The sequence below is a fragment of the Saccoglossus kowalevskii genome, chromosome 8 (assembly GCF_978046115.1).
Source record: "Saccoglossus kowalevskii chromosome 8, keSacKowa6.1, whole genome shotgun sequence".
Taxonomy (NCBI): domain Eukaryota; kingdom Metazoa; phylum Hemichordata; class Enteropneusta; family Harrimaniidae; genus Saccoglossus; species Saccoglossus kowalevskii.
In genome coordinates, this window is record NC_140648.1 from 27,211,528 (window position 1) to 27,238,289 (window position 26,762).

Genomic DNA, 26,762 nt, shown 5'->3' on the forward strand with positions numbered 1-26,762 from the left:
TAAAGAACCACTCATTGGATTTTAATGAAACTTTTAAAGAGTACTCATCATCACATTTCAATGAACCTAGGACTATACACCATATTAGTTTGGGTAAAATATTTATTTATTAACATAATTGATTAACACTGATATCTCAAGTACTGATCATCACATTTGAATACAACATGGCACATAAATGCTCTAGGACAATAGACGGCCTGATTAATTTTGTGTTAAATCTGTTCATATTTATTCTCTAATTAGCATAATAATTCATAATTTTAATAACATTTCAATGAAACTTGGTACATAGATATTACATTACGTAGATAATATTACTTTTACATTGTGCAAACCTTATTAGTTTTACACTTAAATCTGTTCATATTAGTTACCTTATTTGCATCATTAGTTTTCAGCTTTTCCCTCAATATCTCAAGCTCAAGTAACTTTGAATTAATTTGTAATGTGTCTCCAATACTCTCAGCACACGGGACTTCTTTCTAAGCTTTCTATGATTGAATAATTTTGTTTCAGTTTCTTGTAAATTATATGCTGATTAGATTGTCGTTACTTATTATTTTCTAAATAGTGCAACATATTTTCATACCAATTAAGTGTCCCTTTACCGACCATCTCCAAGCCGAGTCTGTATGCTTCATTGACCAGTGTTTTCATTCTTTGTTTTTATTTTCTAGCCAACATTTTAAAATCTGTTTCATACTAGTAAGTAAAATAGAGTGTCTACCTAAAATACATGTCAAGTTACTGGCTTTAGAGTTTACTTGTAAAATGTATTTACAAAATGTGTTAGGGAGTATGAAATATCGGGTCTAGTTGCAATCATTAAACTTCCAACAATCACCCTGTAAAATTTATCATTCGATAATAGAGCCGACTACTCATGTATAGCTTTACAAGCTCTCATAGCACATGGTGTGGGCTTGAGATTACAATGACCCATGTCAAATTTGTCTAGCAAATGTTTCACTTATTTTGTTTGTTTCATCTTTATGGTGTCCTCACAGTAATCAAATTAAATACCAAGAAACCGAGACAAAACAACTAAATCCTTTGTTTTAAACTTTTGGAGACAGATTTATATTCACTAGGACAGTCTTACTGTTGACGTACAACAAGTGTACAACAACTCATTAAATATGCATGACTGTCTCAGCCAATCAGAAAACACATCACTTCTGAATGTGATGTTAAACATTGTGTTCGGCCATGGTACTACGAGCCTTAGGTTGATATGTATACGTGACACAATTACAAATAGCATTACAATATGTATGATAAATAAAACGTGTTAGGTAATATAAATTGCATATCTATAGATTATATTTTTTGTTGTCTTAAATAGAATTGCATATATGACCTTGGTCATTCAAACCACCAGATTTTGCTGCTATGGTATAGTAATTATATTTAAAAAACTGTGTTATTGGCAAGTCATCTCAAAATTTATGCAGCTTTTTTTATAATTGTATTCAATTTTGTTTTAGTTTGTCAACCTGACCGATATTTTAACGAAGCTATTTCCCAATAATGGAAACAGTTGTGGACGACGTTGTCATTAGCGGTATAGGATGCAGGTTGCCAGAATCTGATAATTTGGAGGAATTCTGGCAACATCTCATCAACAAAGATGACATGGTAACTGAAGATAACAGAAGATGGGAACCAGGTATTTTATTTATACACATCTCATACGCAAAATAGCAATAGACTTTAAATTTATTTTTTTAATAACAACCTCCAACTCAGGCGATATTTGAAGGGAATGGGCGACATTATAGACCCGCCATACTCTCGGCATAATATCGACTCGACTTCGTTTAGTGTAATTTTCGATATAATGCCTCAAAATTACACTCCGTTGGTACTTTCATGATATCATCCCGTGGCGAAGCCGAGATATGATATCACGACCTACCTCCGAATAAATTACACAAACAGGTTAAAAGTTTGTTGCACATTTATTGTTTTCAATCAAATATTATGTTGACACATTATACTGCTATAATTGGTCAGATATTTCCGGTAATAGTAAACACGCAATTGTTGTAAACAATTCTAGCTCCAGCGTCTTGCTTGTTTATAGTTTATGGATTCCAACATCCGCAGGAGATGACGTGTCGGAAGATTCATCAAGGTCGACGTTTACTTGCTTGGAGGTTGTAGCAGCTGCGGTACCATTCAAAATATCGCTTACCTTCTCCTCCTGGTTCTGTGTTGTGCGTTTATAAATAAGAACACCTGTAGATTAAAAAAACAACATTGTCAAGATAATTTAAACTTAATTAAGTTTTTCATGTGATCATGCATTCATTTAAAATTCTTTGAAAAATCAATCAGTAATAACATGATTTGCTACTTTTTTTAGTTAAGTCAGTTTACAGTGATATCAATATATTAATAATGTTCAAGTTTGATTACCTGCTACTGAGCGGTGTCCTCGGGTGGGCAGAGTGATGTGTACTTCTTGTACATTCTATTATGGCATTGGTGGGGGTTTTCAGCATTTGAATAATGCATTACCTACTTTCATCTTACTCCACCTTAATTGCTTTTCGACACGTCTTCCACATACTTCAAATATGGCGTTTCATCTAATAACTCGTGTAAAGTGATTTGGGGTGGGTCAAAACGTAGAGCTCGATGTTCCATTCCGCTTCTGAGGGCAAAGTGTTTGCCATTTAGAAATACCATAGCGATAACAAGAACCCGGAGAGAATAGTCTCCTAGCAGCTTCATTTTCCACAGTCACGCGGTTTGGTAATCACCTCAGCTTTGTTTTTGATCCCAATCCCAAACTGGACAATATTTTCATTTCTGAATCGACAAAAACCTTGGAATTCTTTATCACTTAGACCATTTAGAGGCGTTTGCAGCTCAGAACAAATGTAGCTTTGCCATGATCAAAAATAACAATGTTTTTGGAGGATAACAATTTCCATCCACTCTGCGCACCCCCAGAACGAATTTACTTAACCAATGAGTCAAGTCCACGACGGGCATTACTTCGATACAGTCACAAATTTTCACCTATTCATCAGTCGTTAATTCCAGTCGGGTGTTATTTCGTATCATGCCCATTCATTAAAAGTACGCATAGCCCACACGTTAAGTCGCCTTGTGTTTTTTGGAATTGAATTCTTAGCGACGGCCCGTACAGCAGAATCCGACACTGGGTCGCGAAAGCATCCACTCTGGATTTCCTGCAATACGATAAAACAAGTTGCATGTAAAGTCAAGTTTGCTTTTTTTAATACAAAGATATGATAAATCAGTAAAGTGTAGTCACTGAAGTGAGAAAATACTTCCTTGTGGACCAGGACCTGGTTCAATATCGACATTATCAAACCCGAGCTGATTCAAATATTCAGCTGCCTGCGTTGCTTCTATTAGTTTACGTAGCCAATCAAAGAACTTCAATATTGTGATTACCAAATGTTCGTGGCTTGATTGGTTGTATAAAACTAAGATGAACCCAGGTGCGGATGACGAATTCCACAAAATCTACGTATCAGTGTGTGTGTGTGTGTGGGGGGGCTATACCATTTTAAAACTCAGTGCTGTTATCGCCCACTTGCTTCATTACACAGGTTTTGGAAGGTTCTATTGTGTTGTAAGAGTTATTTCTCTATAACAGCAGGACACCCTCTCGTTGCGTATGTGTATTCCTACCGCGGTAGTCATGCGATATCTCACACACATTCTTTCTATTGTAAACTTATTTAGTTTTGATTTAGCGAGGAATTAGATCACTTTCTGGCTTAAAGTTTCTATAAAATATGATGCGGTACTTTGTGAAGTGTTTTATTTTTGTGTTTTTTTTTTCAAATACGCTCAAAACTAATTATATATATATGTAATTTATTTTGGCAGACTATTATCCAAGGAAGTGTGTGTGATACTAGTACTGAATTTATGTGTCTGGATTTTTCATCAGTCGTCGATATTCAAAAAGAAAGCTACACCAAGATCCGAAATGAACTGATCATAAAATGTCCATCGCAATGTTCGGGGTTCGCTGTAAACAATATGAAGTATAAGTAAGGTAATGAGTGATGATTTCTGTGTTACATTTCAGGTATCCATGGATTACCAAGGAAAAGTGGCAAAATTAAAGATCTAAGCAGATTTGATGCTTCCTTTTTTGGTGTTCATCCAAAACAAGCAAACACCATGGACCCGCAGCTGAGAATACTCATGGAGTTAACTTACGAAGCAATAGTGGATGCAGGTATGTTTACTACCCTCACAGACAATCAACCATATTCATTTGTCTTTTGGACGTAATACATTTGATTCCTAATGACAAAGTTTTGTTTTATTTGTGTCAGGTATTGATCCCCAGATATTGAGAGGCACCAATACTGGTGTATTTGTTGGTTCTAACGGCTCGGAAACATTTGAAGCACTCACCAGTGACGCCGAGGCATCACTTGGATACAGCATGACTGGTTGTTGTCCCGCTATGTTTGCTAATAGAATATCTTATTTCTTTGACTTCAAGGGTGAATATTAAATCAATACATATTTCTGATAACAAAGATATCTCATTTATATCACAGGATGTAAACGTTTTTCTTTAGAGTAACAAATGTTACTGTCATATGACTTGCATGCAAATTTAATTCAAATGTAGAATATGTCCCTGATCAGATTTCAACAAGCAGCACACAGACGTTGCTTTCAGACGCTAAATACTTTGGTAGTTTACTAGTTAATTTAACATTTTTTGTGAGCATAAGCGGAATAGCTGCAAGAGATTATATATTTCTGAAAATAGATGTATTCTTTGACTCTAGCCTAACATATTTCAAGTTAATTTCTGGAAATTATTGTGTGTTGATTTCTTGCACTCATTCAGTCTTCAGTCATATGAGAGCGGGTGACGCAAGTGTATCCCTTCATATTCCTGCTACCATCAATGTACATTACACGCAATGGCGGTAGAAAATAAATCATTTTGCTGCCTTGCTCATAATATGATAGCGGCGACCATTTGTGAATGAACTCTGTTAGTCAATATTTTGATCTATGCAGTTTTCTTGTACAGGGCCAAGTTATCTGCTAAATACAGCATGCTCATCCAGTTTACTTGCAATGGAACATGCATTGAGAGCTATCCGCAGTGGTCAGTGTGATGCCGCCATTGTAGCTGGTGTTAATATAAATGTCAAACCCAATACATCAGTGCAGTTTATGAAGCTTGGTATGCTGTCCCCCGAGGGACAGTGCAAGTCATTTGACGAACAAGGTGATTGTTATACAATACAATACGATACTAAAATAACAATAAAAACATTTTGGAACTGAACGCACGCACTACTACCTACATGCACCACTCAGCTACTGAAAAAAAGAACTACTTGCACGTCTCGTTAAACACGAACACACTGGTCTTGCCACGTGTGATGTCTCTAACTTTGTTTCAATTAGAGAAAAATAATGGCAATACAAATGCGATATTTTATCTCAGACGTCAAGATAACACTTTTTATGAAAATCAAACTCAAAATTCTACACAATTTTTACATTAACCTGTACACACCTGATGCCATTGGCATTTATGCTCAAAATAATATTATATTTGAATTTCCCACATAACAGCATTGGCTATGCCAATCAGCTGTCTTCTGCTCATTCTTGCCCTAGACCAAGAAAAGGAATTTGATAAAATAAATCATAGATATCTCTAACACGCTTTTTGCATTTAGTTTTTGTGACTGGTTCATTTCCAGCATTCGCCTCATTTATTCTCATGCCCAGTCTCGGGTTCGCGTTACTTGCAGCCTCACTTCCCCAACACAGTGGCTCGGGGTATTTGGAAAGGAAATATCCACTGCCCTCTACGTTATAGGCATTGAATCTCTATTCCATAACATCGGAAAGATGTTGAAGGATTGGTCATACCATACAGTCATAAACAGCACTGTAAACTTACTAATTATGCTGATGACGTCAAATTGTTGTTCGAAAACAGTATTTCAGTTCACTGGTTCAAATTTATAATCGGGCATAAAACTTCAAATCTTCAATAATCAGAAACAAATCTTCAATAATCAGAAGGGTTATGGGCTGCACTTACTCTCCTCTCAACTGGGCGTGGGATTGAACATGTTGGGAAATATATGGTAACTCAATATACGGAAAAAATAAAAAATGATAAAATGGCCCAACTTTAGTCTGTGCATAGGGATAACATGTTTACAATTTAATTTCAGGCAATGGCTATTGTAGATCTGAAGGCTGTGTTTCAATGCTAATGATGAGGTCCTCTAATGCTAAGAGAGTATATTCGACTGTAATCCACGGTGGAACTAACAATGACGGATATAAAGAACAAGGTGAATTTGTATACATTCAATATATATGTGTTCACCTGTTATGTTTTAAATTGTAACCAAATACAACTCAGATAAATAGACTGTAGCCACTGACATCTGAGCAATGACAACTTAACTGACAATTAATCATATAACAAATCACTCTTGAATGACGCAGTTGTGCATAACACTAACTGATATAATACGGTTCTTTTAATTTATGCCAGCCATGATAACATCAACATGAATATATTAGAAAAATTCATTACTTTTTCAGGTGTTACGTTTCCGTCGGGAAATGAACAGAAAAAACTTATACACAGAGTTTACAAAGAAGCAGGCATTGACCCAAAAGATGTTGCATATGTTGAAGCTCATGGAACAGGTACAAAGGTCGGTGACCCACAAGAAATCAATGCTATTGTTGATGTCTTTGGTAAAAATAGAAACAAAGACAACCCTCTACTTGTTGGTTCTGTTAAATCAAACATGGGTCACCCGGAACCCGCTGCTGGACTTGCTGCTGTTACCAAAATAATTCTAGCCATGGAAAAGGGAATCATTCCACCAAATCTACATTTCAATAATGCCAACCTTGATATACCGGGACTACATGATGGTAGAATTAAAGTAGTAGATGAACCTATGGAATTACCAGATGGTTTGGTTGGGATTAATTCATTCGGTTTTGGTGGTTCCAATGTTCATTTGATTCTTAAACCAAATAGCAAAAGATCGTCACACATTCCAAAAAGCGATGTTAGACTGTTACACTGTTGTGCCCGAACTATGGAGGGTTTGGATAATTTACTGTCCCAAGTTGAGGAGTATGCGAAAATGCCAGATTTTGTCTCATTGATGAATAATATTTGCAACCAGCCTGCAACAGGATTTACATACAGGGGATACAAGATTGTAAACAGTGAGAATAAAATACAAGAAACACAGCAGATAATAAACTATGAGACTAGACCAATATGGTAAGATAAATTAGTATATTATGAACATAAAAATGCGGAACACGGAATACGATTAATGGCATTGACCACGCGCCTTAACATTATTCAAACAATTCAAACACTTGTTCGGTGTTACTTATTCAGTTTGACTGTCCCTTGCGACAAGCTCATGTCCACTAGCAATGTCACCTCTATGATCTTAAACCATTTGAACTTGTATATTGTGTTATTTATTACAAACAAAATAATCAGAGGCGATATCAATCGAGTGGGTAGGGAGGTCAGTGTCATGTATGTATGTGCGTGTTCTGGTTTTATTGAACTCACCATGCATGCCAACCAAGTTTCATTGTTCTAATTTTTGACTATTGAGTTTAAAACAATGGACGAGTGCTTCAGTGCTATTTTTAGAACATATGGTTTGTTTCTGTGTTTATTCAGTGAAATTACTGACAGTGTAATGGAGGGGGGAATGCATTAAAAATGTTTTCTTGGTTATGCGTGGAGTTTCAATAGTAACTATCAATATTTAATTTTGTATATTGCTGTATTAGGTATATATTTTCTGGTATGGGTACACAATGGCAAGGCATGGGTCAAGACTTGATGAAACTAAACACATATAAGGAATCTATCTTGAAATGTACAGAGGCATTAAAAGACACAAACATCAATGTGTATGATATGATAATGAACAGTGATGAAAATACGTACAAAGACGTGGTCAAATCATGTGTAGGAATTATAGCAATTCAGGTGAGAAATAGAAATTACATGTTTTTCAATTTCTATATCTGTGATTACACAACAATGTCATACCTATAACACATGAGCTTTCGCAGGAACTGACTTAGAAAATAATATTCACAGTACCCCATCAAAAATAAACATTATTCAACGAATTGTGAAAAGTGAATCTAAAGGGGCTGCAATTAGAGCTAGACACAAGCTGTTTAATGGGAATGATGCGCCTCGTTTTTTGTTTAATGTTGAAAAACATAATGTTTGCAAAAAATGATGTCACCCGAAAGACCCAATCACAGATTCGCCTGCTAGTATAAGGATTTTGCTTGAAAACTGTTATTCTAACGTGATTTCACTAGATCTTGTCTCATATGAGGCACATGATACCATACTATAATATCTCCCTGAACTGTTTGACAATACAAAACAAATGTTGACGCCCTAATAACTGTTGACGAACTATCAAAATACGTCACAATATTATCAACTGGTCGCCTGGTGTCGCAAATCTCCCAGGCGAATTCTATAAACATTTATGGTCTGTTTTATGTCAAAATATGTTTAAATGTATTTTGATGGATTTCTCTCCTTGCCCTGTCGCACTGCTTCGCAAAAATGGGCGGCAAGTCAGGCTTCTATGGTCTATAAAATATTAACTAAAATGATCTCACTCAGACAAAAACATGTACTTTCTGAAATATACTGCTGACACGGTAGAAAAATATTTGACAGTATTAATAATGTGCGTGATGTAATTTTGTATTAAAATATTACCAATAAACACGAAATGGGCTTTGATCGCGTTTATTGGTATATACACGCCTGTGTTACATACTAGGTCAAAGTTCATGTATTACAAATTACCAATCATGCAAGGTTGTTAAATGAACATGGCGTCCGTCTAAGTACATTGTACCTTTATTGTCTAGTCGTCTTTACCAGATTGCTGCATTCACAAGGCATAACGGTGTTCACCAAGATTTTTTATTCAAATCATTACAGTCATTTTGTTTTTGTTGTAATATTATTAAATACATTCAGTTAATCTATTCTGACACAAGTCTGGTATGGGTGAATAGAATGAGAAAGAAGAATGTTCTCTGTCTCGTCAGCTGTACACCATTGTCATAGAACCACTCCTATATAAAATAAAGATCAAATTCAAATACGATTACAACACAAAACTCGGATGGCAACGAATTCATCTTACAACATATGTAAGCTGGTGACATTACTTTCTTCATAATGAGAAATAGTGACTTTCACTAATTGAGTCAATGGTTGGCGTGGCGAGTATATGAAAATGCAAGTAATGCGTGAATGAACCTAAATCTCAAGGATAGTGGATTGGTCACATATACACCACTGAGTATCAGCTGGAATAATGAAGGTCTACATGTTCTAGGTACATATATTGGAAATATCTCTCATTATTGTCTCGAAACTGATAGATAAGGTATCCTTGTGTCCACCTAAAATAGTTATTGATGAGCTTCAAGAACTGTTTTTAAATAGATGTCACCTGATTTGCAAAGGGAATGTTTATTTTCCTGTCGGTGAAGGTTACAAGGCCCATTAACCTTCACACTCACATTTCTAGTTCAAAATATACCCAATGCTGCTTTATTCTATCTTTCAACATCCTTGCCTTACAACTCATCAACTTCTATTGCAACAGGTAAATATATTTGTAATTTCCAGAAATTATCAAAAATAATCCGTCATTTTATCGCCATCTGCTGCGAAGCACTAGGAATAATACAGAAAAGTGAAATAACAGTTTGTTGAAGAAACTTATTTTGTCAAGATGACACAAGCATTTGCCATTTTCAGGTCGGTTTGATAGACCTCCTAAAGTCCATGGGTGTGGAACCTGATGGTATTATTGGACATTCAATTGGCGAGTTAGGTTGCGGTTATGCTGATGGCTGCCTTACTGCTGAAGAGACTGTTCTTGCTGCTTACTGGAGAGGCAAGTGTGTGATTGATGCTGCACTACCTGCTGGTGGCATGGCTGCTGTTGGTAAGTTATCTTTCCAGGCCAGACAAATAACCCATCGTTTTTTTCTTTTGTTTATTGTAAGGCAATTGCTAAACTATACATCTATTTCTATTAACCTATTTTAGTTGTGGCGCTCCCAACATGTCTTGGAATATATAATGCATGTATTTGTTTTTGTTTGTTGTTTTAGGTTTGTCATGGGAAGAAGCTAAATTGATGTGTCCTGATGACGTGGTTGCTGCATGTCATAATGCAGAAGACACTGTCACAATATCAGGACCAAAATCTAAAGTTGCCGACTTTGTTAGTGATCTGAAACAGCGAGGCATATTTGCTAAAGAAATATACAGTTCAAATGTTGCATTCCACTCCAACTACATGACCAAGGTTGCACCAACTTTGAAAAATGCTTTAACGAAAGTAATAAGTTTATTTATACTGTTATATAATTCACATATTCATATGTATGTGTCCCAGTTAATACAAAAAGTGGGTGGCATTTGTTACTAGTTATTCACATGGATTCAGCAAGCACAAAACAAAATATTAAACAGTGTTGCGGCCTATACCATGCATACAACCCATATCAACATTAATGGTATGCCTGTAAGGTCAACAGATGCATGTGTTGGACTGGGCCTGGTAAAATGATATTATTCATTAATCATTAACTTGCCTTGGATTCCATTATAGAATGATTGCAATACAGCTTTGTTACATTCGATTATTCATGTTGTGGTTTTGTATATTTTATTGTAGGTAATCAATAACCCTCGTCAGAGATCATCACGATGGATCTGTTCCTCCATTCCGCAAGACAAATGGAACACCAAACTAGCCAAGTATAGCTCAGCTGACTACCATGTAAATAATCTGGTCAATCCTGTGTTATTTAAAGAAGCCTTGTCCCATATACCATCCAATGCTATCACAATTGAAGTTTCCTCACATTGCCTGCTGCAAGCTGTTCTGAAGCGCTCTCTCAGTCCAAGCAGTGCTATCATAGGTCTCATGAAGCGCAACTATCAAAACAATCTTGAATTTTTCTTGTCTAACATTGGAAAATGTTATCTCAATGGAATGACATTAAACATCAACAAACTATTCCCAGAAGTCCCGTATCCGGTTATAAGAAATACGCCATCCATCGCTCCATTGATTCATTGGGACCACTCACAGCAATGGCATGTCCCGGAAGCCAAAGATTTCTCTACGGGAATTGGGCAGAGTAATGTAGTGGTCTCGTACATAATTGGTAAGATCTTATCCCATACATCATGAAATACAATTAGTGCTAACTAGTCTTTATCTTTAATAATGCATGGCAACATCGTTTCTATTTTGAAATTATTTGACATTTTGCTCTGTGACACGAGATGAAAAAGTTCCATAATTATTCATATTAACTTTTGATTGACATACATTCGTTTACTGTGAGATCAGTTTGATTCATAATTTCAATTTTTTGATTCATAGCTCAATGTCAAAATGTCGATTTGAAAAATGGAATATTGCGTTGATACCCTTCATCAAAATTGACTGTCATCTAATGTGTACAGCACAAGAGTAAGCGTTGGACAAAAAACTTTCTTCTCAGTCTTTGGTAAAATTACAGTGCTAAAAAAGTGTCATAATGTCATTAATTACATATACTGCATCAATGATAGTTACGCCCAAACATATTTCAAAAACGTTCAACATTCAACACATAAAAAGGCAAATAGTAATCAGCAATTTTGAAAACGGGGGATTACAAATGGTGGATGTCGAGGCATTGATAAAAGCACTGCATTGTAATTGAATAGATAGGTTTAGTGGAGGGAGAAACAAAACGTGTGCTACTATTGCTGAGCTGATTTAGATAAGTCGGTTCTGAATTACATAACACAAACTCTACCAGAATTTTTGTTCGGGAAATATTGAACAGTTGGTAAGAATTAAATGAGAAAACTGAACATTTAGAACAAAGCTTTGAAACGATTAGCAAATAAATACTGTGGGGTAATTAATACATAAAAAACATGATTTTATGAAGAGAGGATCAGTTCTGGACTCATTTGTATTAATGAAGTATTTCAAGATACTGACTTTATACACATGTAAACTTACAAATTAAAGGGAATTGATTACACAATACAGTGAATTAAAAAGGGCAATTCCCTTACAAAGGTATGACATTATGAAAACAAATACAAATGCAAGCAACAACAAAAATGCTTCTGTAATCAGTGAGAAACATGTGATATTTAATAAAAACTGGTCAAAAGCAGATGCCATGCAAGGGAATTGCAAACTGTAATTACATGTGGCTGTACAACAAGATTCCACATCCTCATAACTTGTGAAAGTGGAAAATCTCTAGTAAAGCAACGTATGTTTAATGTTGTGAAGCAGACAATTGTAAACATTTTATTTCCGATTGTAACATAGTAACACGTTTTTGGTGTTCAATTGTATAATTGTGGAACCGTATTATAAAAACAAAATATACCATGGAGTTTAGACATATCATTCTTGGATTTGAAAAAGATTGGCTTGAGTCAGATCTATTTAATCTTATTATATCAGTAGCTGATGCAATATACAAGGCAAGAGTAAAGAATATTCAAAGATACTTTGTGGACGAGTTATATCATATTAACTATAAAATACAGAAGTTTTAAAAGAAATTATTAAATGTATTTAAACAAGTAACAATGTAAAAATAGAGTGCACACATGGGTGTATATGTATATATCTCTTGCATTGTGTATAGTATAAAATTCAAATTTTATTGTGTGGTATCAGACTGTTTTCCCGGTGTTATTTCCGAGTCCGCGGTTGGTGGGGCGCTGTCGGGCTCGGGGTGTGACTGACTAAAAACATGAGAGACGTTGTTAACGATGTCTTTGGGAGAAGGGGGAATTGAAATCGCCATGTTTGTGGTCAGCCATGTTCTCGCGCCGGGCATTGGCTTGCTTCCGCAGTAGAGGTACAGGCTAAACATAAGGCATAGATTCATATATTCAGAAAAGAAAGATATGCAATTATGTATCATATGGCATTATATTATATTATGTTATATTACACTTAAAACAATACTAAGCGTGCAAATACAATACCTTCGCGTTTGTCGAATCCCATGCAATGGTTGACTTCATCGCGACACTAATACCTTTCTTTGTCTTACTTTTACGTTTGAATTTATGCAAACATGGGATCTCGCAATGACCGGAAAATTGTCTATTCAGCGAGTTTCAAATGTCCTAATAGCTTTCTATTGTATAAAATGAAAACTCCCATAATACACTTCACATCTGTAAACTATCATAATCAGTTCTGAATTTCACTTGAACTGCCTTAACGTGGTAGCAGTACTTGACATATTTTTTGTCTCCGACACTTTCTTTTTTTTCGATTTACAGAATTTATTTACTTGAAAATATGACATTCATTAATCGCCTAATGTAAGATAGAACATACTAAAAATTATAGCATAAATCAACACTGACAGATTACAATTCAGATATTAACTCAGCTATCATTTGTTTTGTTGCTCCACTAATTAGTTATAGTAGTTTTATTGTCCCACTAGCTAGTGATATTTCCCACTAGTTAGTGACTAAATGTGATATTCTGTAGTATCTGTTATTTTCAACATCTTCTGAAAATTGTTAGCCTTCTGAATGCAATACATTTTGATGATTCTTCATTTTATGTATGTTCATGGGAACATTATTAAAAGTTTTAACAGGATTACATCGTCAACTGTAAAGAACTGGTAGCGTAACTGCTCGGATATTTTATATATCTAGGTTGAAGATCTAGAATATTTGTTGATTTCCTCAATATTCTCAATCCAGTAAGAGTGCCTTCTGACTATGGAACAGTGTAGCTATACCAGCCAGCAAGCTGCTTGATAAGCATCATGATTGTGTCTTTCCTTTTCATTAGATTCATCACCATCATCAGAAGACCATTATCTGCGTGATCACTGCATTGATGGAAGAGTGTTATACCCAGCCACAGGATACATTCTTCTTGTATGGAAAACTTTGGCTAAAATACGTGGGTTACCATATCAACATATTTCAGTGGTCTTTGAAGATGTCACCATACATAGAGCTACAATTTTGCCAAGTCAAGGTAGGTTTATAATTCAAAGTTCAAAGGTGAGTTAGGAATTCTGCTTACCATATTGATCAATCAGCATACGTACCACACTATAAGCTGATATGCCAGAAGTTGGTTAGAAAAATATGTTAACAGTTACTCAATGTTTGTTTTATAGGAGAAGTGACTCTAGAAGTATGTATAGCACCGACTACCGGGATATTTGAAGTTTCTGAAAGTCATCAGTTATGTGTATCTGGCAAAATAGAAATCCCAGATGAGCCATTACAAATCATCGATGCCTTGGAGGACAAAGTAGATACTGGATTATTGGAGTTGTTCGCTAGTGATGTTTACAAAGAACTCAGGCTTCGAGGATATGATTATGGAGCAACTTTCCAAGGAATAGTCCGGGCTGATAATTCTGGTAAGCACATCCGTTTCATTTATGCTATTTTTTTCAAAAAAAGACCTCAGTTTCCGATTAACCAGCTAACAAATTAATACTAACTTTACATTATTTTTTCTGGTTACAAGTATATTTTCAATTACCTTGCATTCTCGTATATGATGAATAATGTTGATGATTAACAGGTAACCAAGGAATGCTTGCATGGAATGGTAACTGGGTATCGTTTACTGACACCATGCTACAAATACAGGTTTTACGACAGCCTGGTAGGTGCCTTAGATTACCAACAAGAATTAGATCAATCCGAATAGATCCTGTTGAACATCTCAAGAGGGTGATCTGCGAGCATGGTGAACAGACTGGTAGGTAAAACTATTGTAATATTCACTAAAAAGTGTTTTAAAAGGTGTATGCAGGTCCCATGAACAGAGCCACATTAGTACAATTGTTTGTATAAATTAACTTCTCATTGAACCGGTAATATACTGGACCAGCGGGGTTTGACACGATTGTATCGGGGCTATGCAGGAATGGCATTGACATTTTGTATTAGTACTTGTACTTGTACTACATTGAACTACACTACCATGGATTGACTGTACATTGTACCAGTGATATAAATTTGATTGACCTCACTTAATTATGTACTAGAATAACGCTATACTAGAATAGCTTGAATTGACTCCACCTTGTAACAGTTCTAAACAGGACTGACATGGACTGTTTGCACATTATACCAGTACTTCACTGGACAAACATGGATTGACTCCATATTATTCATACAATAGTGCATATATGCCTCATTGTCATTGCCAAGTTGTCTTACAGTATGTTGGCTCCGAAGTAAATACATATCACACATCACCACCTTCAATGGGGGACAGAACTGAGCAGGCTCTGGCAGCAAATACACAACCACCTCCCATAATTCATGTAATTATGTGAGCATGCCACTGTAAAAGTACTTAAGGATGAGAAAAACGCTCTTATATTGGTGGATATTGTAGTCAGTTTACTGCAACTGACTTGTTTCTCCCCATTTAATGTAGTCAATGTACCTCAACTGCATTTGAGTCGCGGTTCAAGAGCTATGTACGCCTTAACAACTAGCTTGGCTAGAATGTGCCTGAAGCACAGTTGAAGTGTTTGTTGAAGATAGTGGTGTTCGAACTGGTGACTTTAGTGCTGGCTCTGACGTACACTAGAGTTAAAATGGACAGTCAAATTACTGCAAGGATGCTTGTAATTGTAGTGGAAGGTCGAAAAATGATCACTGGTTTTTCCAGTTTATATGGGACACCCTGACAACAATTTGTATTTGTCTATAATATTTTGGTGGCTATAGCAGTGTTTTGCTTGAAAGCAGTCATGGATTACGATGACCTAATCAACCAGAATATTTTGAGTGCTGCTTAACACATACCTATGTATAATATACAATGTAAGAAACAGTACAAGAGGTGATAACAGAGAAATTGACAAAAACGCTGTCCTCAGTGTTGCAACCTTGGAAGTTTCATAGAGCAAACTGAATATTTTGAATTGTTCGAAGACTAAATTAAGCGTGTTTGGTTAGCCACTTTTGCATGCCATCACAACTATCACCTGGGTATACTATTTACACATCTTGATGATGGCTTTGTTTGGACTTTCCTTGGCAGTGAGGTGCGGCAGCCAAACCTTAATAGCTGATACTGTGCAATGTATAGTAACAACAATTATTTGATCATCCAACCAGAGGCTTTCTATTTCCATGTAACAATATTTTAGAAGGCTCTATACATCTAGGGAACTCAAAAAGATTGCCTCAAGGTACAGCCAACCTCTGAACAAAGACTCAGTATCACTTGTGGCATCTTTCTAAAATAAGCATATATATATAATTGCTATGTTTTAACAGATCCAGGAGTTACTACATGTCCGGTAGTTGTTGGTTTTGTACAAATTAACTCCTTGTCCTTATGAGGCAAAGAGATAGATCAATAACTCGCTATAGATTTCATTATGAGAGTTTTTTTAACTCAGTTCAAGGTTTTCAAAATATGTATAGAAAGCACACTAAATATACTAGTAGACGAGCATGCCTTAACTTATTGTACCCATGTCTTACTGGACTAGCATGGGCTTAATTTGTACCAGTAATCTACTGGACTAACATCGAATTCATACCGTCAAGTGATATATGGGACTAGCTTGAATTGTCCAAACAATATACAAGATATATAGTGGACTAGCTTGGATTGACTACATATTGAACCAGTGATATACTGGACAGAAAGTGGTTGATCTACATTGTACAAGTGTTGTATTAGACTGGACCGATATATAATGAATCCAAGTTCAATCTTTGTTGTTCTAGTCTTTCATAGCATGACTCAGTATTACTGACTCAGCTGTTAATATATCAAAAATGAAGTCACATATTACTGTATACGTCAGTTGTCACACATCATTTTAAAGTTTGTCTCACTTAATGGAATATATAATCAATGTTTGCGATTTCATTCACAGAAGTGAAGGTGACAGTTGGCACACACACTGCTAGATGCATTGCTGGTGGTATAGAGATATATGGTCTACATACTACTGTGGCTCCAAGACGTCAACTACAGCAAACTCCATCAAACTTTGGGCGTTATATATTTGTACCATATGATGAAAAACAAATTGTGGGCGATCATCTGCAACTGGTGAATTACCAACAGGTCTGTGAAAAGTACGCACTGGATCTGTTATGTCAGGTCAAGGAAACGTGTCAATATCAACCGAATATGTTAAACAGTACAAAGCCGAGAATGGTAGTCATTGACGATGTAAAGAAATACATGAATGATCCAGAGTGCGGTCTGATCAAAATCATCCATGCAATCTACAATCTGGAGATAAGTGAATCATTCACTAAAGACGTACAGGATGTATTGCGTCTCAACTCTGATCTGATAGAGAATGATAAGTTACTGAGCATTCTAACTACTGGGAGATATCTAAAATATTGTCTTGATGTGGTGATGGAGAACACACCAAGGATGAAGATGAAGATTGTAGAAGTTGGAGTTAGGGGAAGTGGCTTGTACAGCAAAGTGATTCCAATATTGAATTCTTCACAACCAATGCTACAGCTAAAATATATCTTGAGTAATCAATCTGGAGAGATCATGTCGTTGAAAGGGGAGGAGTTTGATGTCACAATGACAAAATGGGATCTTTCTGAATCACCACCCGGTGATGTCAATTCATTAGATCTTGTTATTGCAGAGGGCCTTGCCAGGGTGTCAAACATTCCCTCAGCTCTGAGTAACATATCATCGGCTTTGATAGAGGGTGGGTTTCTTCTGATACATGAAAGAACCATAACATTCAAAGCACCTGCAGTCTTGGAGTTCATATCACAAGATATGTCTAATGTCTGTTACTTGGAGCAACAGTATGAAATGTTTGTCAGTGAAGACCAATGGGCGACAGTTTTAGAGTCAGCCAACTTTGAAATTGTTTCTCAAAAGTCTAATGGTTTGCATTCAACACTGTTTCTATGTCGAAAACGTGTTTCATTTAATGAGAAGTCCTTCATTTTGTCAGTTAATGGTGCTAACTTTAAATGGGTAGATACTTTGAACAAGGCAATCTCAAATTATCAAGGGAAGCCTATGAAAGAGAAAATCTGGTTGCTGGTGAATGGTGCCGTGGATTCTGGCATTGTTGGTATGTTGAACTGTTTAAAGCAGGAACCAGGTGGAAATAGAATTAGGTAATTCTATTGATTTGATTTGTTTTCCTTAGTAGTGGAACAAAATATTTGTTTTGCACTACTTGTCTTATGTTGTAAATTTATAACCTTAGCTATCTATGCATTCCGTCATGTAACGATGCCCGACCTGTTCTAGCGATTGGCTACTACAGTATATTGTACCTGTAGAAGACGTACAATGTGTTTGCAAAGTAAAATTCATCAACAATTGAATATTCATGACGTGTCACTAAATAATATACATTTGCGTATACTACTGATGTTGATTGGTGTTGATTATGAGTTTGAACCAAACGTCGTGTGGTTCCATTCTCGGGCATTGTGTATTAGCGAATTTGTGCATTTGTGAGTCGGATAGTGTTTTGCAGATAAACGCATAGATGACAGATGTTATGCATTTATGTATAGGTAATGTATTGGTTTACAAATTAACACATATATGGCTAAAGCTGTATATTTACAACATCAGCCAAGTTTTTTATACAATGGAACACATCGATGGTCGTGGCTATTATTGGTAGTATTATAATGGAATTGCTAAAGAGAAACAAATGTAAATGTAAACAAAGCACATTCCCTATATGGGTAACATGCGCCCTTTTTTAGTTATTTTAAAACCAGTGTAGCTGTATATGTCTCATTCATAAATTGTCTCAAATGAAATATTAATGTTTTAGTTATGCTTTAATCGTTGCTTAACTAATGTTTGTCATGTGTCACAACACAGTTTATGAGTTGTAATGTAATATAATTTATCACATCTTCACAGATGTATATTCAATGCTAGTCTGGAGAATGACGCAAAACTACTAGACCTGGGGGACAAAACATTGAAAAAGATAATGCAACAAGACTTAGTGATGAATATTTACCGTGACGGCAAATGGGGATCATTTCACCATGTGCCATTCAGCACTTCTACTCAATCCAGCACCATCCTGACACCACACGCATATGTTAACATATTGACACGTGGTGATCTCAGTTCACTGAAATGGATCGCATCACCTTTGAGATATGCAACGTCAGAATCCCTTGGTCAGAGCAAGGAGATTTGTAATGTTTATTACGCATCTCTTAATTTCCGGGACATCATGTTAGCCACTGGTAAACTACCTCCTGATGCTTTACCAGGTATGGTGAACAACTATAATCAAATTGTGCACAATTATTTATATAGGTATTTGTATTTGGAAAAGTATGTTTTTTCATTTTCTGCGGTGTGATCCAACTGAACATATCTTTTCACATGACAGTGTAATTTTCACCCACGTGTCATCAAAGCAAACCCAACAAACTCGTAATTATTAAACCATATAAGTAATTATTTTAGTAATGGGCTTAATAACATCTAATACAGGAACAATTAAGAATATCTTATACGAGATATATTTATCTGAAGTGTACATTGAGTTGTCAGAAAAGTTCTGAATTTAGAGAAACTACGTCGTTCTTATGCAGCGATTTCAATCAAACACTAATCAGATCTTCATACAATCTGAAAGCACATACGCACCTGATTTCATTTACATCTGAGAATTTTTCATTAGCAGTGAAACAGTCGCATATCTCCAAACGAATGTTCACGAATGCATAACTTGTTTTGAAATTTTAGGTAATGTTGCTTCCCATGATTGTGTATTGGGAATGGAATTCTCTGGTCGTAACAGTACAGGCCAGCGTGTGATGGGACTTGTACCTGCTAAAGCTCTAGCAACCACAGTGAGTGTTGATAAAGACTTCACCTGGGCTATACCGCAGTCATGGACTATGGAGGAAGCTGCCTCAGTTCCTGTTGTCTATGCGACTGTATACTATGCACTGATTGTTCGAGGGCAGCTGAGAAAGGGAGAGAGTGTTCTGATACAATCTGGATCAGGTGGTGTTGGACAAGCTGCCATTTCTGTGGCCCTACATCAGGGGTGTCAAGTATTCACAACAGTTGGTAAGACTCTTTATCTTACACACTGATGTATCAGGATTCACAAGGTGTATATAGATATTTGTTTATGTGTTCATGATTTGTTTCCTCAGGTTCCCAGGAAAAGAAAGATTACCTAATGACAAGGTTTCCAGAAATGAATGAAAAACATTTTGGTAATTCCAGAGATTCCTCATTTGAGCAGAAGATACTGATAGCCACTAAAGGAAAGGGTAGGTTTATGCCCACTTAGGTAACTTTCAAAAAGACATCTGACTCATTGAATAATGTGCTGAATGCAAGTACTAGTTTTATTCTGACTCAACACAAATGTCCACTTATTTTGGATGATATATTGTGTTTATTCTTCTCATGTCGCGTGTGAACGAAGGACAATGTCATGCCGATGGTATTATATGTTGAATATGTGCTATGACAGTTGAGCTTCTAGTAGAGCAAATACAGTGATTGTAACAGAATCTTGTTTTGAATCCTGTAATCCGTTGTCTTGTAGGTGTTAACGTTGTTTTGAACTCTCTGGCTGAAGAGAAATTACAGGCGAGCACTAGACTACTGGCACGTCACGGTCGATTCTTGGAAATTGGCAAATATGATCTTTCCAATAATTCACCATTGGGTATGTTCGACAATTGTCTGCAGTTTATAAAATATCATTACTATTAAATTCATATTAACTGAACTCATTGAAATCTCACTACAATGTGTCATTTATGGCTCATTATTATTTTCACGAATAATTTAAAACTACAGTGAGTGACATGACACAACCAGTTTGGAATTTTCTGTTCATATCAATACGATTTAACAAATTGTATGTCTGTCTCAAGTTATCGCCATATCTGAATAATAACATTGTCGCTTCTGTCGTGTAAGTTGTGGATACAAGTGCAGATACAAGATGAAGGTACATAAACAGATCTCGCTGAAACGACAATAAGGCCCTTTGCTTATACAGTGAATCGAGCCAAGGACTCGACAGTTGCTTTGATCGCCAGATTCAATCTTAATCGTACTCTCAACAATTACAAAAAAAAAACCAATTGTTTACTCACCCACTGGATGCAGGTCGAAATGTTTAACTGCTGCTTGAACTCGGGCGCACCAATCGACGCAATCTTGGTCGGTGTAGACCGTATATTATAATCAGCTAATATAGCCATATTTAGATATCTTGTACGGTTGCACTTTGAATGTTGAAAATATGTGCTGGAAACAATGAAATGGTGAATGTTTGTAATCAAACGGCGCATATATACAAGGTAGAATTTGATAAGTCATAAAAACAAAACAAAAATGCCAACAAACAATCTGCTCTCTGATTGGTCTGACTGTTAGGTGTTATGGTTGTGTAGCCAACCAGGCAGAATCTTGTAAGTAGCTTCACATTGACCCCGATTCAAATGTGTGTGTCCGATTGAAAGTGTCTTCGTCACATATACACTGAATGCATATTCTGTTTACTTTAGGTATGTCTCTGTTTTTGCGTAATGTAACATTCCATGGTATCTTGCTGGATGCCCTGTTTGAAGGTGACAACCCAGACTGGCAGTTGGTCTATCACTTAGTCTCTCAAGGAATAGTATCCGGAGCTGTACAGCCACTAAAAACAACAGTATTTGCACATGATAATGTTGAGGGTGCTTTTCGATTCATGGCACAAGGCAAACATATTGGTAAAGTGCTAATCCAGGTTGGTATTCGATTTATGCACGATGTAGATTATATAAAATTTACTACCTGTTACTGAACAACTGAGATTTGCTATATAGAGCCTTATTTCAAAAACAGTAAATGTTGACCACAGACTGCAAAAATGTCTGATAATTGTTTTCTACAATGTTATTAATAGTAATCTAAATGGTGGCATCTTTCACATTCAGCATTCAGTTGTTTTAATATGTTCTATTTGTTCAGGCTGTACAAGCCGCAAACCTACAAAAAAAATCGTGTTTCTGATCCATGTGTCAGTTTAATGTTTTTGTTTACAGGTTATGTTGGAGTTTCAGAATACTAAAATATATAAAAATAGAAAAACGTGTTTTATGGTAACTTTAAAATAAAAATGCAATACAACAAGATGGTAATTCACAAATCGAATCTCGTACGTATGATAAGAGGCCAATGATGCATGAAATACTTCACTATTTTCAGTTTTCATATTATCTTCTTCACTGACATTGAATATTAAATAACTTTTCACAGGTTTGCAGTGAAGAATCGGGTTGTGTAACTGTGCCCAGCCCTGTACAAATCCCTGCAATATCACGTAGTGTGTGTCATCCCAAGAAAACATACATTATAACTGGTGGTCTTGGAGGGTTTGGTTTAGAGTTAGCTAACTGGCTAGTTGAAAGAGGTAGGTGATTTTATTTGTTGAGAATGTACACCTGGTTACAAATAAGAATATCTGTTCACATTATATAATTGAATAATAAATTAATAAAGTAAATAAAAAACGGAAGATATCAAGTATGATAAATGTGAATTGTCAGGATATGTCAGATTTATTGCCCGGAAAATTATTGTTTCAAACAAAATGGCCGCCAGTCGGTCAGTTTTGATTTTAAAAGGTTGCCGTTCGTTGTCATCTAAAATTGGATCATTAATCAAATGTGTGCATATGTGCCACATGATATACGAAACATGATCGCTCAAGAACAACATTCAATGAAACAAACTAACCTAAAGTAAGTCTTTATTAAGGAGTAAGTCATTCCCTGCCACACCTGCATGCATGCATGCTCTTTGTGTCTGGACATTTTGAACAAATTTTCTAGACACCCCATGAAAATAAAATGACGTACATTATATCATATAATGTACAATGTATGTTCCATGTTTTGACAAAATCCTACAACCGAGTTAGTGATAATACAATTAGTGATAATATAATTTTGGAGTCATTAATAGACGAAAATAAAAATAATTCAATTTTCAATTCTTACAATTGGTGGGTAGGTGTCACCGTCAACACCAGTCGGTATTTACAGTATAAAACTCATTAGACTTCTAGTCATTCAAAAATATCAACTTATAATTTCTGAATTGTTTGTAGGAGCACTTCACCTTGTGCTGACATCTAGATCAGGTATTCGCAATGGCTATCAGAGTCGGTGTGTGACACAATGGCGTGACGTTGGAGTTGATGTCGTCATCTCGACTATAGATATAACTGAAAGTGATGGAGCTGAGAAATTAATAAAAGACTCCAGCCAAATGGCACCGATCGGAGGACTATTTCATCTTGCAATGGTAAATATTTTGTAAAATTAATGAAATATTCAATGCCATTACAAAATTTCTGTTCTGTATTCACTTTTGTTAGACGCACCTCATTTTGTAGATACATAATGTGTACGTATAGAAATGGCAATTCATATTTGTCTTCTTAAGGTTATGAAGGATGGCTTATTTGAAAATCAGACTTCTGAGTCTTTCCAATCAGTATGTGCTGCCACGTATATTGGTACATGCAATCTGGACCAAGCCACTCGTAAGCTCTGTGCTGACAGTATGGACTGGTTTGTTGTGTACTCATCTGTTGTGAGTGGACGTGGCAACGCTGGACAGACTAATTATGGATTTGCAAACTCGGCCATGGAAAGAATCTGTGAAAAGAGATATTATGATGGATATCCAGGTTAGTGACAAATAAATCAAAAATTTTATTTTTTAAAGATCTAATATATTGAAGTATTATTTTTCATAGACATTACCAACGAATTGTTAATTTACAAAATGCAAACGAATTGAAAGTGTTAATTGTCATCGATCATAGTAATGAAAAGTGCTGAACAGACAATATATATATATCAGATATTGAATACTCAAATAAGCAATTTTTATCTTAATTTGTGTTTTTCTCATCAGCATTGGCCATACAATGGGGTGCTATCGAAGATGTTGGTATTGTGCCAGAAACTATGGGCTACAATAATGCAGTGGTAGGGGGTACAGTGCCTCAGAAAGTTGCCTTTTATTTGTCCACTCTCGATACTTTCCTTGCTCAACAACATCCAGTGGTGTCTAGCTATGTACTGCCAGATGCATCAAATTATGTCATGTCTGAAGAGGCGCCTACCAAACGTCGCACCTTGGTGGATTCCATTGCACATATTTTAGGCGTCGAGGATCCATCCACTTTGAATCCTACTACCACTCTTGGTGATCTGGGACTGGACTCGTTGATGGGTGTTGAAATTCGGCAGACTTTGGAACGAGATTACAATATTGTCATGACAATGCATGACATCCGACAACTCACAATGAATAAATTAAAATCTAGCTGCAAAGATAACTGTTTAGATAAAAGATAAATCCGTTTAATCGTGTAACTATGAATATGTTATCAGTTATTAGTGTTGGGTGTATAACATGATTAACTGACTAACTAAAAAGTTTGATGGGTATGTGTTTCACCTCAATTCTAAAATCTTGGAGATGGTTGTTAAGTTGAGCTGTTTAAAAAAAAATAAGAATGCTTCTATTTCAAGTAGTTTCACTTTTGCACGCAATTTATTTTACATACTAATTTAATCTGTTCAACCAGTAGTAGTTTAACGAAAAACATAGACATTAGTAGCATTAAAAGTGTATGTTATTTTTTTAATTTATGTATTTTAATTTCTAGTCTTAGTAAATTGACATTTTCCTGAAAATTAGATGTGCACCTAAATAGTGACGTTTATAATCAGCTAATTTATTCAAATCTATTCATTCTTACAGACAATACCAAATTAGTAGTAAATGGGTATTCTGTAATGTATCTCCCAGAATTAGATATGCGCATAGTTGATGAGGGCATGTGCCCAGCTAATAAAATATTAAAATAGCATTATTCATGTACATAATATCCAGGTATTCGCAAACATCTATGTAAAGTTTTTTTCTCTGGGAATTACATATGGCCATAACCAATGGGGCAACATGACCAGCGCCAGTATGGACACAGACCTGTTGTATACAGAGCTTGGACTACAACCAGACACTTCAGTTGGAGCGCTAACGGGCGAGTAACTCGGTTTATTTCTCAACGGGAAAACAGAACCAACATGGCGGGGGAAACACAACGAGAGAACAGAGCATGCGTAGCGAAATGTAAAGCGAACACAAGAGGGCGTTAACATGATTGTAAATACAATAAACACACATAGTGGCGCAGCTGATAGAATATTTAATTTGGCGATCCTCTCCGCTAGAAATACGTATATGAGAATAGGTTTTAGTTATAAACCCTTAGCTTCACGTGCACGTCCTACCATGCCAACAGCCAAAAACATGTTTTTTTTAGCGTGTGTACTGTTAATGTTAATAAATCAGATGACCAGCTAATAGATATGTGAAACATTATGTATTTTGTTCTTTTATATGGTTAGATGTAATGTATATGTAAATGCTAGACACTATTTCGATCATAGTTCCCAGTGGGTTTGTGCCGAGTAGAACTGCGAGTGCCGCAAATCATGATGGAGCCTCTCTAAGAAGGTAAAATGCTAAGATAGCGACGTGATTGGATCTCCTTATTGTTGACATCAATACTTTTTGTGACGTCACACCCATGTTGGCGCCGCCATATTGAATTTTCTGTTGACAGTTATTGGAGTTCTGGCGAGCCGTTCGAAAGCCAGAGCAATACTGATGTTAGTGAGATGACTTTATATTGCGTAGACATGAAATAAATTCCAATAATAGCACTCATAACAATTTTAGACTTTGACTTCATTGAATAATAGAGGCATAGATTGGATTATTGTATTTTATCACTTTTTTCACCCTGTTCATAATTCATAACATTTTATGACTGTACTTAGTGTTAAATTACTGGTGTTTTTAATTCATAGTGAATGAGATACAGCAATTTAGTTACACTGTTTAGATTACAAGTATCGTTACATAAATGATTATAGCTACTACATAGTTACATACATGCGATTACTTTTACCTGATTGTTATGAGTATTAGTTCGAATACGATATCAATACGAGTGAGAATATGTATACATTTCGTTACGTGGTTACTAGTACGACGGTGATACGAATATGATATCAACTACAGTTAGAGTACCCTAGGGTACAGTTAAGTAGTTAACGTTATTCTGTAGTATATTAACGCATTATTGATGTAACGCCTTTGCGCTCGATCACGAGTATTAAATGTAGTTATATTGAATGATTACTGCTGTGTTGCGTCATAATTATTAGATCCGACGCTCTTCATGGGGAAAACCCAGGAATTAATTTTTATAGCAAAATCTCCCGACTGGGATATACATTTCTCGTTACGAATCGCAATTAAGTTTTGACCTCTAGATATTGGATCTATAAGCAACCAAGTTGATTGTTTTCGTAACTAAAACTGGCGACCTTTTCTGTCGGCATTTATGTGCAAACCATGTTTAAACCTATTTGTTATGCCTTTCAATGTGCTGATCATATCTCTTATTCAATGCATTCAATACATCAATAGTTTCATGTCCTTATATTTACTATAGTGTTCGAGATATAATAGCTATACATACCTAATAAAGCAGATGAACATATGCAG

The 26,762-nt window shown here is 35.8% G+C and overlaps 1 protein-coding gene across 1 annotated transcript; it reads left to right on the forward strand.

The window, feature by feature from the left end:
- Positions 1–1,533: 1,533 nt before the first annotated feature.
- LOC146739496 (fatty acid synthase-like) lies at positions 1,534–26,393 on the forward strand. Its single transcript, XM_085502824.1, has 23 exons — positions 1,534–1,672; positions 4,082–4,234; positions 4,335–4,508; positions 5,054–5,254; positions 6,222–6,344; positions 6,601–7,303; positions 7,837–8,038; positions 9,860–10,049; positions 10,219–10,448; positions 10,788–11,283; positions 13,962–14,153; positions 14,299–14,547; positions 14,715–14,894; positions 17,044–18,277; positions 19,047–19,411; positions 19,893–20,222; positions 20,312–20,431; positions 20,713–20,835; positions 21,686–21,909; positions 22,422–22,575; positions 23,275–23,471; positions 23,613–23,859; positions 24,090–26,393. The coding sequence occupies exons 1-23, from the start codon at positions 1,534–1,536 to the stop codon at positions 24,533–24,535; spliced, it is 6,672 nt and encodes a 2,223-aa protein (XP_085358950.1). The 3' UTR covers positions 24,536–26,393.
- Positions 26,394–26,762: the final 369 nt, after the last annotated feature.